This window comes from Lutra lutra, chromosome 8 (assembly GCF_902655055.1).
Source record: "Lutra lutra chromosome 8, mLutLut1.2, whole genome shotgun sequence".
In the NCBI taxonomy this organism is placed as follows: domain Eukaryota; kingdom Metazoa; phylum Chordata; class Mammalia; order Carnivora; family Mustelidae; genus Lutra; species Lutra lutra.
The window spans coordinates 38,350,336-38,368,730 of record NC_062285.1 but is presented as its reverse complement, the minus strand read 5'-3'; the positions used below and the strand labels follow the sequence as shown (position 1 = coordinate 38,368,730).

The 18,395-nt window shown below is 39.1% G+C and overlaps 1 protein-coding gene across 1 annotated transcript in view; it reads right to left on the bottom strand.

The window, feature by feature from the left end:
• Positions 1–18,395, bottom strand: part of KDM5A (lysine demethylase 5A) — a 101,972-nt gene that overhangs the window by 29,966 nt on the left and 53,611 nt on the right. Inside the window, exons 15-20 of the mRNA XM_047739968.1 lie at positions 10,499–10,680; positions 10,008–10,132; positions 9,414–9,564; positions 7,947–8,061; positions 5,295–5,650; positions 923–1,061 (exon numbers count right to left, since the gene is read on the bottom strand). Coding sequence (XP_047595924.1) covers positions 923–1,061; positions 5,295–5,650; positions 7,947–8,061; positions 9,414–9,564; positions 10,008–10,132; positions 10,499–10,680 — 1,068 coding nt within the window. The remainder of the gene's footprint in view (positions 1–922; positions 1,062–5,294; positions 5,651–7,946; positions 8,062–9,413; positions 9,565–10,007; positions 10,133–10,498; positions 10,681–18,395) is intronic.

Sequence of the window (18,395 nt, the reverse complement as noted above, 5' to 3'; positions counted from 1 at the left end):
TCGGGCTCTCTGCTAAGCAGGGAGCCTGCTTCCCCCCGCCTGCCTCTCTGCCTACTTGTGATCTCTGTCAAATAAATGAAAAAATCTTAAAAAAAAAAAAAAAAAGATGAAACAGAGGAGCTGTTTCCCCCTATCCACCCATCTCCCCTCCAGCAATCCTTAGTTTGGAAAATACAGATAATTTTAACAATAGCATACAAAGAGCAGAGCTAAGAAGCTCCCAGAAAGAGTTAACTGAAAATAAACTAAAACAGAAGTCATTAGAACTTGACACCTAGAGTATGTTCTTTCTTGGGACAGCAGAGAGTTGGTTTCCTTTTCTTTGGATATAGTTCTACAATAAAGAGTTCATACAAAAAAAAAAAAAAAAAGTATATACATACTCAATACTGAAATGCTGCAAGGTTTTTATAATTCAGGAGGTATGTAATATATTGTTTTAAATTAAAATATATAATACATGTCTTTCTGAGTGCCAGGGTACTATCTTTACACCCTCCCCTCACATTTCTACTCCCAAACACCTAGAATAATATCTATTATAAGTGTTATGGTGTTTAGTAAATTTTAATTTCATTTTCTTTTTTCTGCCTATTTTAAAATTTATTTGCACACATGGCAAAGATTCAAAGAATACAGCAGGGAATAAACTCCCTATTGCTAAGAGTTAAATAAATAACTAATTCCGTCATCTTTCATAGCAGGGAGTCGAGAGAAACAAGTAACATTTAAATAGGTAATATTTATTTTGAATGACAGAATCAGATGGAAGAACAACTGAATTTTAAGTACCATTATTTTATTATGGTTATTCTATTTTAAAGAATTAAAGGCTCAGTCTCATAAAGAATTAAAGGCTTAAAGGATTCATCTGTGAGATAGCCATTACCCAAATCGTAGGATAATTCAAGAGGCTCCTTACCTGAATAGCTTCCACTTTAGCTGTCCATTCTCGAGCTTTTTGTAATGCTTCTTTCAGGGACAATACATTGGGTAGAAAGGCTGGAATGTTTTTGGCTTCGTTAACTATGCTTTCTAAACTTGCCACACTGTGCCGTGGTCTTAAAAAAACCACAAAGACAGGGCAAATGCATAAGGAAAAGTCAAAATGCTACCAACATTTAAATAACATTTTAGAACATGCAGAGAAATTTCATATATATGATTTCATTTAGTTCTTATCACAATCCTGTAAGGGAGGCAAAGCAGCTATTACTTTAATTTCCAATTTACAAATAAGAAAACCTTAACTCAAAAATCAATTTTTTTCCCAAAATCATTTAATACAGTGAATGGCACAGCTCAAACACTGATTCAGAATGAGTCTCAGACACCTTACTCTTTCCACTACACTAAATTGCATCTATGTGGGACGCCTGGGTGGCTCAGTTGGTTGGACAACTGCCTTCGGCCCAGGTCATGATCCCAGAGTCCTGGGATCGAGTCCCGCATCGGGCTCCCAGCTCCACGGGGAGTCTGCTTCTCTCTCTGCCCTTCTCCTCACTCATGTTCTCTCTCACTGTCTCTCTCTCAAATAAATAAATAAAATCTTTTAAAAAATCAAAAAAAATAATTGCATCTATGTTAGTTCTCCACAATATCTGAAATTGTCAGAAATGCATGTCAGACAGCAGTGTGGAAAGCAACAGTCTAGGAGTCCAGGAATTAATTCAACCACATTCAATACCACCTAGTTAAAAGATGAATAAAATAGACCTTATCCTCAATGAATCAGAATACAAGGTAAGAATTAAACTTGTACTGGGGACAAAGAGCAAATCATTTTAGGTTCACCACTATGGGAAGTTGTGATTAATTCTGCTTAAAGGAGCTGAGACAGGCTTCGAGCCGAAGCTTAAAAAAGAAGTGTGATTTTCTCAAGTGAAAGGTTAAAGGAAAAAAAAAAAAAACAACCCAGAATATAATGAACAAAGACATGAAGAAATGTTTTAAAATAAGTTAAAGGTCCAGGAGCGCCTGGCTGGCTTAGTGGGTACAGCATGTAGCTCCTGATCTCAGGGTCATGAGTTCAAGCACCACTTGGTGGGGGGGTAGAGATTATATCTATTTTTTAATTTAAAAACTAAAATCTTAAAAAAAAAAAAAAAGTAGTCCAGTGTGAGGATGGGAGTGAGGTAGGAGCAGGAGTAAGAGCAAGAAGTAGGGGAATTTTGACAGGAAAGAAAGATGCAAACAGATATAAGAGATTTTGAGAGCCATGAATTTCACCATGGAAGCAATAGGAAGCTACTGAGGGTGGGAACAGTTTCATTATCCATGAATCCTACCATGTGCTAGGCACGGTGCTAGGTTCTGGAGAGTATTAATACACAGGAGTGACAGAGTGTCAGAGCCCTTGCCTCATTAAACATTTTAATCTTGTGGTATTAGAGGGGGATTATTCATAGTACTGTTGAGATGCTATCAAAATATAATAGCAGGGGGACCTAAACTGACTTGGCAGGTGATGGAAGGATTCCCAGAAGTGACGTCTAAGCTTTCTTAGCCTTTCTGAATAGGAGTGAGTCAGGAAGACCAGAAGCTGGGTAGGAGTATACCACAGGGGATGGGGAGAAGGGAAGAGTGTTCCAGAGGAGAAAATGAGCACACGCAAAGGCCCAGAGACAAGAAAGAACATGGCATGTCTGAGGAAAGCAGGGTGATCACTACACTTGAAACACAGAATGCAAAGGAAGAATAGCAAGGGATGAGGCTAGATCCTTAAGCAAAGGGCTAGATTACAAGATGGCCTTATGAATTAGATGAAGGACTCTAAATGTCATCCCCAGGGGAATGGGAAACAGTGAAGGGCTCTAAGCAAGGGAGTGAAAAAAAACTACACCTGTATTTTAAGAAAATACTAGTTGCAGTGTAGAGAATGGGTGAGAGCAGGGTGAGGTCCCAGAGACTGTGGCTATGATTTAGGCCAACTATGACAGTACCCCAAAGAAGAATGAAAGTGAAAAACATCAAGGAAATATAATCAATGTGACTTGGTAGTTAACTAAGGTTGAGGGTATGGAAATGGAAAGGAAAGGTCAAAGGTAATTTCCAAAGCTTGTTTAAAGGAGAAAAACAATGGTTTAATTCAAAGGAAAAAGGAGCAAAGGATGAGATGATGGGAAAGAGTTAATGAATCCAATTTTGGATATGGGGAATCTGAGGTACCAACAAGACATCCAATGGAATTACCAAATAGGCAGATAGTATCTACGAAAAATATCAATGTTATAGATAAGAATTTGGAGTTAATCAGCATACAGATGGCCAATGGAGCCAGAAAATAAGAAATTTCCAGGGAGATGTACAGAGTGAAAAAGGAAGTGGTCTAGGCCAGAATCTTGAGGAAAGACATTATTCAAGAGGCAGGCAGAGAGGGCCAAAAGCAGAGGAGGAGGATATTGAGAAAACAGTGGTCAGGAATTAACCAATCCAAAAGGCCAAGAACACTGTAGATGTGTTTCAGAAATCTAACTTCGACAGAAGTTAGAAAACAAAAAAGATTCCACTTTCCACTCTCCCCACCAAGCCCTCTCCCTCTATTTTCTTACTAATTTTATTTTCTTCGTGACACTAATTATCTGAAGTTCATTCAAACATTCATTCACTCACTTATTCACCTGTCTCTCCCCACTAGAATGTTGGCTCTATTGTACAGCAGGGACTTTGTGGGTCTTTTCCCCTACTATCTCTATTGCACTTAAAAAGAGTACTTGGCATGTAGTAGGTACTCCATAAACACTGAATTGCAAAGATTAAGGGAAAATACAAGAACACCATACCTAGGTCAGTGACAATGGAGTTGAAGAAGACAGATACGAGGGACATTTTACAGGTGAGCTCCTTAAAACTTAGTGACTGGTAAATGTGGAAAATGAGAGGAAAAAAGTCTTCAAATACTACTATCAACAAAATCTCATTCTACAGACTACACTAAGCTGCATCAGGTGTATCAAATCAGGTTTTGCATTCCAGTTATTTAGCTTTTCCCATTTACTACACTCCTGGAACTGCCATGAATAATTTGAAGGTTTCTAACAGGAAAAGCTATGGATACATTTTAGTATGTATTCCCCATGACAACTAGACAGCAAAATATCCAGCAAAAATATATCCAGCCTTTTCTCGGTTAAACAGAACTGTGTTCGTTATATAACACAGCTCAAATCTCTTTATTTATTTATCATCTCTCTGGAGGTCTTACAACGGACTTTTTTTTTTTTTTTTAAGATTTTATTTGCCAGAGAGAACGAGAGAGAGAGAGAGAGCAAGCTCGAGCAGGGGGCAGCAGGCAAAGGGAGAAGGAGACTTCCCGCTGAGCAGGGAGCCCAATGTGGAACTCAATCGAGGACCCTGGGATCACAACCTGAGCCAAAGGCAGATGGTTTACTGACTGAGCTACCCAGGTGTCCCAACACAGCTCAAATTTAAAGCCTTTTCCACTTCATTCTGAAGTCTTTGGGTACTTAAGTACTTTGCCAGCCACTTATTTTTGTTGCAGTTGACAGGAAAAGCTGTGTTATTTACTAACTATGGGCTTTAAGTAGGCCAGGTTCCTCATCCTCACAAGAGAAATTATAGATCTTAATTTTAGCTGAAGAAATACTTTCATAAAGAACATTACAGTCTAATTAGTTGATAAACAATCAAGTATGGTGAATGCTTTACTGAAATCTTGCAAACCCAATGAGGGTACCAATGCTAATGCAACTGTGTAATGGTCTCCTGTCTTTCTTGCTTCCCCTTTCCCACTACTTTCCTACATAAATCCTTACTCAAATAAAGCCCATTTAACTTTTGTCGCCTAACACACCCTATATATTCTTTAAACTTATTAGCTTGATCTTTCTTACTCCCCTTCCACTCAACCCCACTCACGCTTCAAAGCCTTACCTAAGTTCTTTATTTTCTCTCAAGCTTCTCTCCTGACCACCAAAGCTAAAAATGACCTCTCCTCCTCTGAATTCCTATAGCATTTTTCTGTACCTTTCAGTTAACAATAACATATTGCAGTGAGCATTACATTTCTTAGCTCTGAACTATAGTATAGGTAATGGGAAGGTTCTAAACAAAATACTACTTTGTTTCACTTAAACTACTTAGCAAAGTACTCTGCACAAACATGCACACAATATTTGAAACTGTTTATATGCAGACTTATTTGATAATTTAGTGACTGGTCAGCGAAGGCATAAAACATCTAACTAAATATTTAATGAAACAGATACTTATGTTCCTCCTTCAGTTCTACCTTAGTTATTAAAGAGGCAACAGTCACCAATATATGTGTTCACCTTGCCTGTAGGCAGACCTTAGCCTTTTCTTCCCATCGCTCAGAGACTGTAAGGAGCTCCTGTAGTTCAGCCATTGCCTTCTCCACGGCATGGTGGGGGGCCAACCCCACCCCAGAGTCTATCAGTTTCTTCATGACATCCAAAGTGACCTGTTGTGGATCTGACAGGGTCAGTCTTACTTCATCCAACCATCGAGCCTGCTGTAGTTCTTGCTTTAGTCGGGCTAATTCAGGTAGCTCCACATAGAGACTAGAGCCCATGTCTATCAACATCTGAAGTTTGGAAGAATCCGGGGTTTCATCCATCATGGCCTCTTGAGCACGTTCATGAAACTCTTCCACATCATCCAGGAGATTCTGAAAAAGTAAAAAAAATAAAAATAAAAAACAAATTTAAAAGATACAAAATGAGTATGGAATAGATATAAGCTCAGGCAAACTATCAAATTCTAGACTAATAATTCTAATCCAATAATCCAACAGCACCAGATATACTAGTTAAGAACATAATTATGCTTCTCTGTAATTACTTACACACTTACTTTTAAAATATAATTAATTCATTCAAACAATATTTAATGACAGCAGACTACGATGCAGCCACTGTTCTAAGCACACAGCACTGAAACAAACGAAGTCCTTGTCTTCAAGGAACATATACACAGTCAGACACTGCATATAAAATGTTTCAGTTAATTTTAAGTGCTGTGAAAATAAAACAGGGCAACACAATAGAGAATGACCAGAGAGGTGGGCATTTTACTTTGCAACGGTGGTCACAGGAAACAGATGAACTGACACTAAAATGAGGAGCTAGAGGTGAGACCCATATGAAGACCTTAGGAGGAAGAGCAGTTCAGGCCGGGCGGATAATAACTGCACAACCTTTCACAGAGAAATGTCTTGCTCTAAAGTGGATGATGGGAAGCAAAGGGGAGAAATGCAGTTTAAAAATAAGCAGAGTTCAGATTACATAATGCCATATAGATTAGGAGTTTAGATTTCATTCCAATGGTTTTGGGGAAGCACTGGAGAATTTTAACCACAGAGAAGTGATATGATTTGATTTACATTTTACATGATCACAATGGCTACCAAATGAAAAACTGTCAGGGACAAGAGAAGAAAAAGGGAGAGGAGTTAAGAGGCTATTACAGTAATCCAAGGGTCAGAATCTAGCAGTTCAGAGCACAGTTTAAGCAATGGAGATGATGGCAAATGGTTCACTTTGGGAAACATTCTGAATATTCACATTTGTTTAGAGACTGGATGTGGGCTATAAGGGAAATAAAGGAATCAAGGATTTGATTTACTAAAAGGCTTTTAAGATGCCTTTTAGTCATAGGCAGAGGGATACAACTGGATAAGCAGAGTACACAACTGGATGTACAAACCAGTAGGAGAGAACAAAAGCATTGAGAGCTGGTGATCTGGGGATCAATAAGATACAGGTGATATTAATGTCACTGAACAAGTAAGATGTCAGGATCTAAAAAAAGAGCTGAGACTCCTAATATACTCCAACACTTAGAAGTCAAGCCAAGGAGAAAACAAATGACAAAGAACACCAAAAAGAAGGAACTGTGAATGAGCGAAGAAAAACGTGTGATGATGTCACAGATGTTTAGAGAATAAAGTTTTCTCAGGAAGGAAAGAGTGGTCAACTACTAAATGCTCCCACGACATAGAATAACATCAGAAACACAACTGATACTGGAATTTTCACACGGATAACCACCCCCCTTTTTTTTTAAGATTTTATTTATTTGACAGAGAGAGAGTGCACACAAGCAGGGGGAGTAGCAGGCAGAGGAAAAGTGAGAAGCAGGCTTCCTGCTGAGCAGGGAGCCTAATGCGGGGCTCGATTCCAGGACCCTAGGATCAGGACCTCTGCCCAAGGCAGATGCTTAACCAACTGAGCCACCTAGGTGCCCCTAAGCTGATAACCTTGATAAAAACCATTTTAGATACCCTGCCCATGGCCAAATCACAAACCACCACAAACTACCAGAGGATTACTAACTATGCTGATTAATATATTTGATATATACTTTTTAAGACTACATATTCAAGAAGCCATCAGGGCCCTAGTAATTTCAGAGCTCACATTTTTTTTTTTTTTAAGATTTTATTTATTTATTTGACAGAGAGATCACAAGTAGGCAGAGAGGCAGTCAGAGAGAGAGAGGAGGAAGCAGGCTCCCCGCCGAGCAGAGAGCCCGATGCGGGCCTCGATCCCAGGACCCTGGGACCATGACCTGAGCCGAAGGCAGAGGCTTTAACCCACTGAGCCACCCAGGCGCCCCAGAGCTCACATTTTTAAAAGCTCATGAACTAGTAACTTACTGATACATTCAGGTTCTTTTAACTATTTTCTTGCATCTCAATTACATCTGTGCTAAATGAGGATTCTGATCTAAAATCAATGTAGGAAAAAATTCTAAACTAACTCCCTTGGTTCCAGAACTTGAAAAGGAGAATAAAAGCCTAAGAGCAAAACCAGGGGTTCTTACTGCCTACTGAAAACCTTCAAACAGCAGCATTTATGTGATAAACGGAACAAAAAGCTAGTCTAGACATACTATTTTGTTTACCCAAAACAGAAACTCATACTACAAAGGATATTACCCAAGAAAAGAATGTAATACTCCACCTTTACTTGTCGAGCTTGGCTGATGACACATGGAAGACTAAAAAGTTGTTGGACAAAGGCCTTCAATTCTTCCACTGTCAGTTTGGTCCGAGTTCTCCCACTATCTGGGCTCTGCCTGATATGAAATAATATTGAGACATAAGTAAGAAAAATCCATAGTCACCTGATAGCAAAGGAGCTTCTAGTCTCTCTAGAATTCTCACCCAAGCAATCCCAGAATACGAATGTTTGAGAGGTTCTACTGTAATGGCGATCACTTCCAAATTAGGTTTTTACCTCATTAGTTAATGACTCAAAGATTTACAAGTTACAAAGATTCTCCAAGTTACAGTTCCTCCAATCTTCCAAGTATTGAGCACTTTAAACAATCAATAAATTCCTCAGAGTAAAATACTATGTTTATTATTAATAAAACTAAATCTTCTACCTCAAAAAGCTTAAAATGTGGAACAAGGGCCTTTAACTTGGCTAGGGGACGATAAACCCCTCTGAAACGGATTCGGAATGGTATGTGTATATACATTTTTCTAAGAAGAGGGTCCCTATGCTTTTGCCAGATTCCCCAAGGGGGTTAGTGACCCAATGACAGGTGAAAATTCCTTGATCAATGCTTCAAAGAAAAGTTCTCTAATCAAATGGTAAATAAAAAATGTACAAAGTAATTTAGAACCCAACATGAAGGGCCATAGCAAAAGCCCTTCAGGAAAGTGTTGGCATGGATACAAAACAGTACCACAGAAAATTTAGCACATGTGAATTCCATTAAATCAAGGGTGCATACTTCTACACTTCTTAATAATACAGCCTCTCCAGCATCCATCAAGGTTAGTCTTTGCTGCCACCTGCCTTCAGCATGTAGTACCATTTATTTATTTACAAATATTTATTGCACATCCAGTATTTGCAGGACACTATTCTAAGCACAAGAAACAGAGCCATGAAAAAGGATAAAAAAGTCTGCAACATTCTAGTCTAGAAGGTGTCTAGTGGGACTGGGAAAGAAAGGAGGAGATAATAAACCAGTATATCGGGACGTGACAGGGCTAAGAGAAAAGAGCAGGAAAAGAATAAGAAGGCTGCAGTTTTATAAAGCATTGTCAGAGAAGGCCTCTTCAAGAAGAATGTGTCAACTATCTGAAAAAGACCTGAAAGAGGCGAGGGAACAAGCCCCTTGGACATGATGGAAGAGTGCTCGAAGAGCAAAGAAGTGCGAAGGCACTAAGCAGAAGCATGCCTGGTGTTAAAAAGCTCAAAGGGGAAGAGGACTCAGAGTGGAACAGGAAAAAAGGGAGAGCAGTAGGAGAGAAAATCGGGACATAATTGGAGGGAGAGAAATGACCACAACAAGAGGTCAAAGATATACAGGGAGGGGCCAGCTACACTTCTGGCTTTTACTCTAAAAGAAAAGCAAACAAGCAAAACGAAAAAATGCACAGGAAACCTCTGGAGAACTCTTCTCAGTCTTACCTATGCTTCTGCTTTTTGCTCAGAAGCAGCTGAGCCACAGAAGCGCAAGTCTCAGCTTCCTTCACAGCATCTCTGAGTTTTCTGAAGAGATCATTCTCTGGGTATTTCCTATCCTCAGCATCTTCCAGCATTACTCGTAATTCAATCAAATCTGTAAAAACAAAGCTACATACTATGACCACAGACATAAAAATCCATTTAAAAATACTCACCAAACTCTCTCAAGTTAGTCATCAAGTTAGTGGAAACACTGCAGCTGTGAAAATCTCACCAATGCAACAAAAGCTTAAGAACAGGTGCCCGTTCCTAACCCTTACAGACAATTTCTCTCCAGGAAAGTAATTCCTCTTTCTTACTAACCTTTAGTGGCAGTCCACTGGTAACAATGGCTCCCCAAAATACGTATCTACTGTAAGTTAGTTGTCTGTCCCATTTTATATTAACCATTTATGTAAAAGAAAATTTTCAAATAGAAAACTATCCTACCTACTAGTTGCAAATCCCATATGAAGCCTACAAGTTTCCCTTACTGGAGGAAAAGCACATAAAACAAAATAAGGCCTCTTTCAATGTGTATGCACACAAAAGCTTAACCTTTCTTGTGGTTGAAGTTGGCAGATAATGCTTCTGTAACACGGCTGACCCAAGTGTCATAGGACTGTGCCCTGACCTTCACACCATACAGCAGAGAAGGGAGGTCCTCTAATGGGTAGCGGTATCTAAGCACAAAGAAAAACAAAACAAATAAACAAAAAACACAGAAATTAAAAACGTTGCAAACCAACAACAACGTTAAAATAAATTTTAAGTAAAATCAGCTTAATAAATGACCAAGGAAATGGGGTCTTAGATCAAAGCCACTCACAGAGTTTTAAGGCAGGGAGAGACAGGGAACATGTGAAATCAATTAAAAAAAAATCTAACATTAGTTGCCAAGTTTAGGGCCAACTTTAAAGGACTGGTCCTCAGCAGGGAAGCAGAGACAAGGAAAAGTTCCCAGTGCACACGCGGGGAAGGGGAATTACAAAGAACAGTGCACTCAGTTTTAAAAGAAGTAACAAGCTTTACAAGAAACTTAAGGATACCTAAGACATTTCTTCTGCATGGGGCAGGGGCACAGATCAGTTGGATGGTAGAGACACACGAGGCGTTCAGGATTACAGGAGCATGTGAGAGCAGAGAGAAAACACGTGGTTCTGCACGCTGAACACTGTCGCTCATCATCAGGAACAAGTTCAAACACTTCTTCTTCTGACATCAGGACACCCTGAAAAACAATTCATGTCACTACATCAAGTCTTTATAAGCTCTCAAGCATCAGAACTTAGAGTTATTAAATTTTCTTCTACAGGTAAATCTGACTTAAGATATAAACACGAGGGGTACAATGGCACATCATCAAAATACTTTCTAAAATTAATCATTCTTAATTTTTTTAAAATGGGAAACATTAAACCTTTGTGTGCAAGAATACACAGTTGACTGATACACTATTTTTTAAATGCAGGGAACTTACTACAAAGGTCAAAGCAGTCATTTTTGAGGAGAGGGAGAGAAACTGTAATTGGGAGATAATTTTGGAGTGGCTAACAAAGTTCTATTTCTTGACTAGAATTGTGATGACAGCAAAGTTTACTATATAACAACTCATGAAGCTATATATTTTGTTTCATATGATTGTCTTCTCCTTAAAGCAAGAAAAACATCAATTAAAAAATTTTTTTTTAAGATTTTATTTATTTATTTGACAGAGAGAGAAATCACAAGTAGGCACAGAGGCAGAGAGAGGGGGGAAAGCAGGCTCCCCACCGAGCAGAGAACCCGATGTGGGGATCCCAGGACCCCGAGATCATGACCTGAGCCGAAGGCAGAGGCTTTAACCCACTGAGCCACCCAGGCTCCGCCCCCCCCCAATTTTTTTTTTTGTCCCAGGGATAATATACCCTTGAATCTTGAATATAAATACATTAGTAATCAATGATCTCAAAATAACATGGATATATACAAATATATGCAAAGTAGTAAGAATTATTTCAACTATGCAAATCAAAATATAATCTACTTCAGCAAGACATCAAAAAGAAAATTCAGTCTGCCAGCTTAAGAAAATAAGAGCATTTGAAGTGCATTTTATAAAGACTTTCATTTAATATACAAGGGTTATCTTTAGAGTCACTACTTGTGTAAGCAAGGTACTTATGAACCTAATTTCCCTATGAAAGCAAACTGTTTTCACTTACCCAAGGTAAAAACCCAATAATTTATTCACTGGCAGACACAATTCAGTTCTTACAAAACAGATCTTGTTTTTGATATTGGTTTTAATCTACATGTCTCTTAACCATACACCCATATCTTCCCATTTCTGATATTAGCATTTAATATTTGCTTTAAAAATTATTTCATGTAGGGAAGCCTGGGTGGCTCAGTCAGTTAAGTGCCTGCCTTCAACTCAGGTCATGATCCCAGGATCCAGCACCAGGCTCCCTGCTCAGTGGGGAGCCTGCTTCTCCCTCTGCCTGCTGCCTCCCCTGCTTGTGCTTTCTCTCTCTCTCTCTCTGTGATAAATAAAAAATCTTTTTAAAAAATTATTTCATGTAAAAATGGTTCCAAAATGCACTGCAGGTATTTTTGAGCTTCTAAGAATTTACACAGCTTCAGAACAGCTGGCAAACAGGACATTAATACATCAAGAAATCTGGGGCACCTGGATAGTTCAGTTGGTTAAATCGGCTTGGGATTCTCCCTCTCTGTGCCCTGAGGCCCCCACCCCCTGCCACTCACTTTCTGTCTGTCTGTCTCTGTCTCAAATAAATTTTACACCAAATCCTAAAGTATGCTCCAGGAACCCCTAGCCCTAGAAGATACTCTGCAAAAAAATTAAATTGTCTATGGGAAAACGCTATGCATTACCCATATCACTCCCAATTTAAGAGATTAACAATGAACACCAGCATATCATAGAAGTTTTACAGTAAGGAATAATTACTTCTTTATCCCCAAGTAATTTTTTATTTTTTCTTTTTGAAGATTTTTAATTTATTTGACAGAGAGAGAGCGGGCAGAGAGGCAGGCAGAGAGAGAGAAGGAAGCAGGCTCCCCGCTGAGCAGAGAGGCTGACTCGGGGCTCCACCCCAGGACCCGGGGATCATGACCTGAGCTGAAGGCAGAGGCCCAACCCACTGAGCCACCCAGGCACCACCCCCCCAAGTAGTTTTTTCTTAATCTACCATTTCCCAAGCTTTGCTATCACAGAACAATTTTTCCTTATAATACTTTTCAACATTATATAACTCAGAAAATTATAAATTATTAGGAGGGAACAGAGAGAAGAAAAAAAAGATACAAATTAAAAGGCTATTTGAAATAATCAAGGTGAGAAAATTAAGGAATGAAACCAAACGGTAGCAGTAAAGAAAAGGGGGGTGGGGGTGGAATTAATGAGACATTGCCCAAATAAAAACTTCAAACAAGATAGCAGATGACTGTGAAAGAGACAGATGAGTCAAGGATCGCATCAAGTTTTTAAAATAATGATCCTGATACTTACTGGCAATTAGTAAAGTGGTCTGTGAAAGGGTAGATGGAGAGGAGATGATATTCTATCTCAGATGCTGAAAGTAAGATGACAAAAAGCTAAACAGAAATGTCTCCCAGGGAAACCTGGATTACAAATTGGTGACTGGACATGACACCTTTTTCAGAGTGACAATAATTCCTGTGTTTCCATAAACTAGGAGGAAATATCAAGACCTGAGAAATGAAACCACAAGGTAGTAATTGAAAAAGAGGTAAAATCCTAAGAAAAGCTAAGAATTCCTTGTAAAGTAGCACTAAAGGAAAACAATAAAAGGTCAAAGGCAAACACTGGCAATTGAAGATGAGGAAAATAATTAAAAGTGACTGGCAAGGGGCACCTGGGTGACTTGGTTGAGAGGCTGACTCTTGGTTTCAACTCAGGTCATGATCTCAGGGTCCTGGGATGGAGCCCCAAGTTGGGCTCCATGCTCAGCAGGGAGTCTGCTTATGGATTCTCTCGCTCCCTTTCCCTGTCTCTCCCCCAGCTTGTTCTCTCTCTAAAATAAATAAATAAATAAATTTTTTTTTTTTTTTTTTTTTTTTTTAAAGTGACTGCAAGTGTTATCAGGTGCAAGAAACAGTAAGCAAGTGTTAGGGAAAGGAACAAAGAAGCAAAATGTAGTGCAACAAAGAGGTCATGGGGATAAAAGACAAAGAACAACTAGATTTTGGCAATAAAGTCACTAGCAAATTCTGAGAATTTCAGAATGACAGTGACAATGAAGGGATAAAAAGGAAACAAGGGCACTAACCACAGAAAAACCACTCGAGTTTTTTGGTAGGAAAAAAATGAAAACTTTCTTCAAGATAGGAAAGACAAGGGCACAATATGCAAAGAAAGGGTTGAGATTAGAGTCTCAAGGGCATAAGAAGAAGTTGAGTTTATAGGAAAAGAGTCCTTAAAGAAATGTGATCAAACAATAAATAAAATGATCAAGAGATGCAATACTCAAATTACTACAGAACAAGGAAAAACGATACCCCATTAATAACAAAGGTTAAACCTGAAATGAGACTATACCACAAAAACCGACTTCATGAGTCTCCACCAATGTACAGGCAGACCTTGGAGATATTGTGGGTTTTGTTTCAGACCACAATAATAAAACGAGTACCATAATAAAATAAGTCAAATGAACTTTCTGGTTTCTCAACACATATAAAAGTTATATTTACCCTATACCGCAGCCTATTAAATATGCAATAGTAATATGCCTAAAAAAGCAATGTATATACCTTAATTTAAAAACCCTGTATTGCTAAAAAATGCTCAACATCATTTGAGCTTTTCACTGGTGGAGGGTCTTATCTCCATGTCACTCGGGCTGCTGCCTGATCAGGGGGATGGTTGCTGAAGGTTGGGGTGGCTGTGGCAATTTCTTAAAACAACAGAGTCTGGGACACCTGGCTGGCTCAATTGGTAGACAACAACAACAGAGTCTGCCACATCAACTGGCTCTTTCACGTGTGACTTCTCTGAAGAATGCAATGCTGTCTGATAGCATTTTAACGCACAATTAGAACTTTTTTTTTTTAAGTTTTTTTTTTTTTTTAAAGATTATTTATTTATTTGACAGAGAGAGATCACAAGTAGACAGAGAGGCAGGCAGAGAGAGAGAGAGAGAGGGAAGCAGGCTCCCTGCTGAGCAGAGAGCCAGATGTGGGACTCGATCCCAGGACCCCGAGATCATGACCTGAGCCGAAGGCAGCGGCTTAACCCACTGAGCCACCCAGGCGCCCCCACAATTAGAACTTCTTTCAAAACTGGAGTCAATGCTCTCAAATCCTGCCACTGCACTATCCACTAAGTTTATGTAATATTCTAAATTCTTTATTGTCATTTCAATAATCTTCACAGCATCTTCACCAGCAGATTTCATCTCAGGAAACGACTTTCTCTGCTTGTCCATAAGAAGCAACTCCTCAACTGCTCAAGTTTCATCATGAGATTACAGCAATTCAGTCCCATCTTCAGGCTCCACTTCTAATTCTAGTTTTGCTACTTCCACCATCTGCAGTTATCTCCTCCACTGAAGTCTTGAATACTCAAAGTCGTCCATGCCAAGACTGCAATCAGCTTCTTCCAAACTCCTGTTCATGTTGATATTCAGGCCTTGTCTCATCTATCAGGGATATTCTTAATAGAATCTAGAATGGTGAACCTTTTCCAGAAGGTTTTCAATTTATTCTGCCTGGATCTGTCAGATGAATCACTCACTATCATGGCAGCTACAGCCTTAACAAAATATGTTCCTTAAATAGTAAGACTTTTGGGGTGCCTGGGTGGCTCAGTGGGTTAAAGCCTCTGCCTTCGGCTCAGGTCATGATCCCAGGGTCCTGGGATCGAGCCCCGCATCGGGCTCTCTGCTCAGCGGGGAGCCTGCTTCCTTCTCTCTCTCTCTCTGCCTCTCTGCCTACTTGTGATCTCTGTCAAATAAATAAATAAAATCTTTAAAAAAAAAATAGTAAGACTTTTAAAGTTGAATTACTCCTTGATCCATAGGCTGCAGAACAGATGTCCTGTTTGCAGCATGGCAGAGTAGGTCTAGACCATTTGTAAACAAATGTGCTGTCATCCAGGCTTTGTTGTTCCAGTTACAGAACACAGAGTAGATTCAGCTAATTCTTAAGGACCCTGCTTTTCAGAATGGTAAATAAGCACTGGCTTCAACCTGAAGTCATGAGCTGTATTAACCCCTAACAAGACAGTCAGCCCCTCCTTGGAAAATCTGAAGCTAGGCCTTAATTTCTCTCTAGCTAACAAAGTCCTAGATGGCATCTTCTTCCAACAGAAGGTGGTTTCTTATACACTGAACATCTGTACTTAGCGTAGTCACCTTCACCGACTTCAACTAGATCTTCTGAATAAACTCGTGCAGCTTCGACATCAGCACTTGCTGCTTCACCTTGCATATTTCTGTGGTATAGAGATGACTTCTCTGAACCAACCTCTGCTAGCTTCACGAACCAAACTCTGCTAGCTTCAAACCTCCGTAGCTTCTTTACCACTTCTAGCCTACGTAAAACTGAGGAGTTAGGGCCTTGCTATGGATTAGGCCTTGGCATAAGAAAATACTGTAGCTGGCTCCATCTTTTATCCAGATCACTAAAACTTTCACCACATCAGCAATGAGGCTCTTTTAGTTTCTTATTGTTCATGTGTTCATTAGAGTAGTACTTTTAATTTCCTTTAAAAACTTTTCCTTTGCATTCACAACCTGGCTAACTCTGGCACAAGAAGCCAAGCTTTTGACTGATCTAGGCTTCCCACATGCCTTCCTCATGAAGCTTAAGCATTTTTAGTTTCTGATCGAAGTGAGAGGCATGTGACTCTTCTACTTGAACACTTAAAAGGCCATCGTAGGGTTATTAATTGGCCGAACTTCAATACTGTTGTGTCTCAAAGAACAAAGAAGCCTGACAAAAAGAGGAATGAGGAAATAGCCAGTTGGTAGAGCAGGCAGAATACATAAAACATTTATCTAGTAAGTTCACTGTTACATAAGCACAGCTCATGGCACCCAAAACAATGACAACAGTAACATCAAAGATCACTCATCAAAATGACGACAACAAATATAATAATGAAAAATCTGACCAATTAAAAAATGGGCAGGGGTGCCTGGGTGGTTTAGTGGGTTAAGCATCTGACTCTTGATCTCAGTTCAGGTCTTGATCTCACATTTGTGAGTTCAACCCCCACGTTAGGCTCCACCACTCCACCCCCACCAAAAAAGGGCAGAAGACATGAACAGACATTTCTCCAAAGACACAGAGATGGTAAAGAGACACATGAAAAGATGCTCAACATCACTTATCAGAGAAATGCAAATTAAAACCATGAGATATCATCTCACATTCATCAGAATTATTAAAATTAAAAATACAAGAAACAAGTGTTGGCAAGGACGTGCAGAAAAAGAAACAGTCATGCACTATTAGTGGAAATGAAAACTGATGCAGCCACTGTGGAAAAATACGGAGGTTCCTCAAAAAATTAAAGACAGAATCACATCGCTTCTCGGCCTTTTGGCTAAGATCAAGTGTAAAGACAGAATCCCCGTATGATCTAGTAGTTGCACTACTCGGTATTTACCCAAAGAATATGAAAACACTAATTTTAAAAGATATATGCACCCCTACGTTTATTACAGCAGTATTTATAATAGCCAAATCATGGAAGCAACTCAAGTGTTCACTGATAGATGAATGGATAAAGACGATGTGGTATATATACACTGGAATATTACTCATCCATAAAAAAAGAATGATAACTTGCCATTTGCAACAATATGGATGGATCTAAATGATATAATGCTAAGTAATATAAATCAGTCGGAGAAAGACAAATACCATCTGATTTTGACACTCATGTGGAATTTAAGAAACAAAACAAAGAAAAAAAAACTAACAAATCAAAAAGACTCTATTAAGTGTATTCCACTTTTTTTAAAAGTAAGCTTTATACACCCAGCATGGGGCTCAAACTCATGACCCTGACATGAAGAGTGCCCCTGATTCTACTAAATACAGAGAATAAACTGGTGCTTACCAGAAGGGAGGTGGGTGGGGGGGATGGGTGAAACAAGTGAAGGGGATTAAGAGTACACTTATGGTGATGAGCACTGAGTAATGTACAGAATTGTTGAATTGCTATATTGTACACCTGGAAACTAAAATAACACTGTATATTATGAGATAACTAAAAATAAACAAAATAAATAAATGATATAAAGTAAAAAGTCTGAAATATTGTGAGAATTACCAAACGTGACATACAGACACAAAGTGAACAAATGTTGTTGGAAAAATGGGACCAATAAATTTGCTTACTGCAAGGTTCCCACAAACTTTCAATTTGTAAAAATCACAGTATTTATGAAGCACAATAAAGCAAAGGTACATTAAAATGAAGTGTACCTATGCTTAAATTTCAAGCTTCAACAGACAGCAGGCAATGGGAAAGGAATTCCCCCCACCTTTTTTTTTTTTTTTTTTTTTTTTTGGATTTAAGCCAACCATACATTTGGCGCTTAACTTTTTTTTTTAATTTTTTATTTTTTCAGCATAACAGTATTCATTATTTTTGCACCACACCCAGTGCTCCATGCAATCCGTGCCCTCTACAATACCCACCACCTGGTGCCCCCAACCTCCCACCCCCCACCCCTTCAAAATTCTCAGATCGTTTTTCAGAGTCCATAGTCTCTCATGGTTCACCTCCCCTTCCAATTTCCCTCAACTCCCTTCTCCTCTCCATCTCCCCTTGTCCTCCATGCTATTTGTTATGCTCCACAAATAAGTGAAACCATATGATAATTGACTCTCTCTGCTTGACTTATTTCACTCAGCATAATCTCTTCCAGTCCCGTCCATGTTGCTACAAAACTTGGGTATTCATCC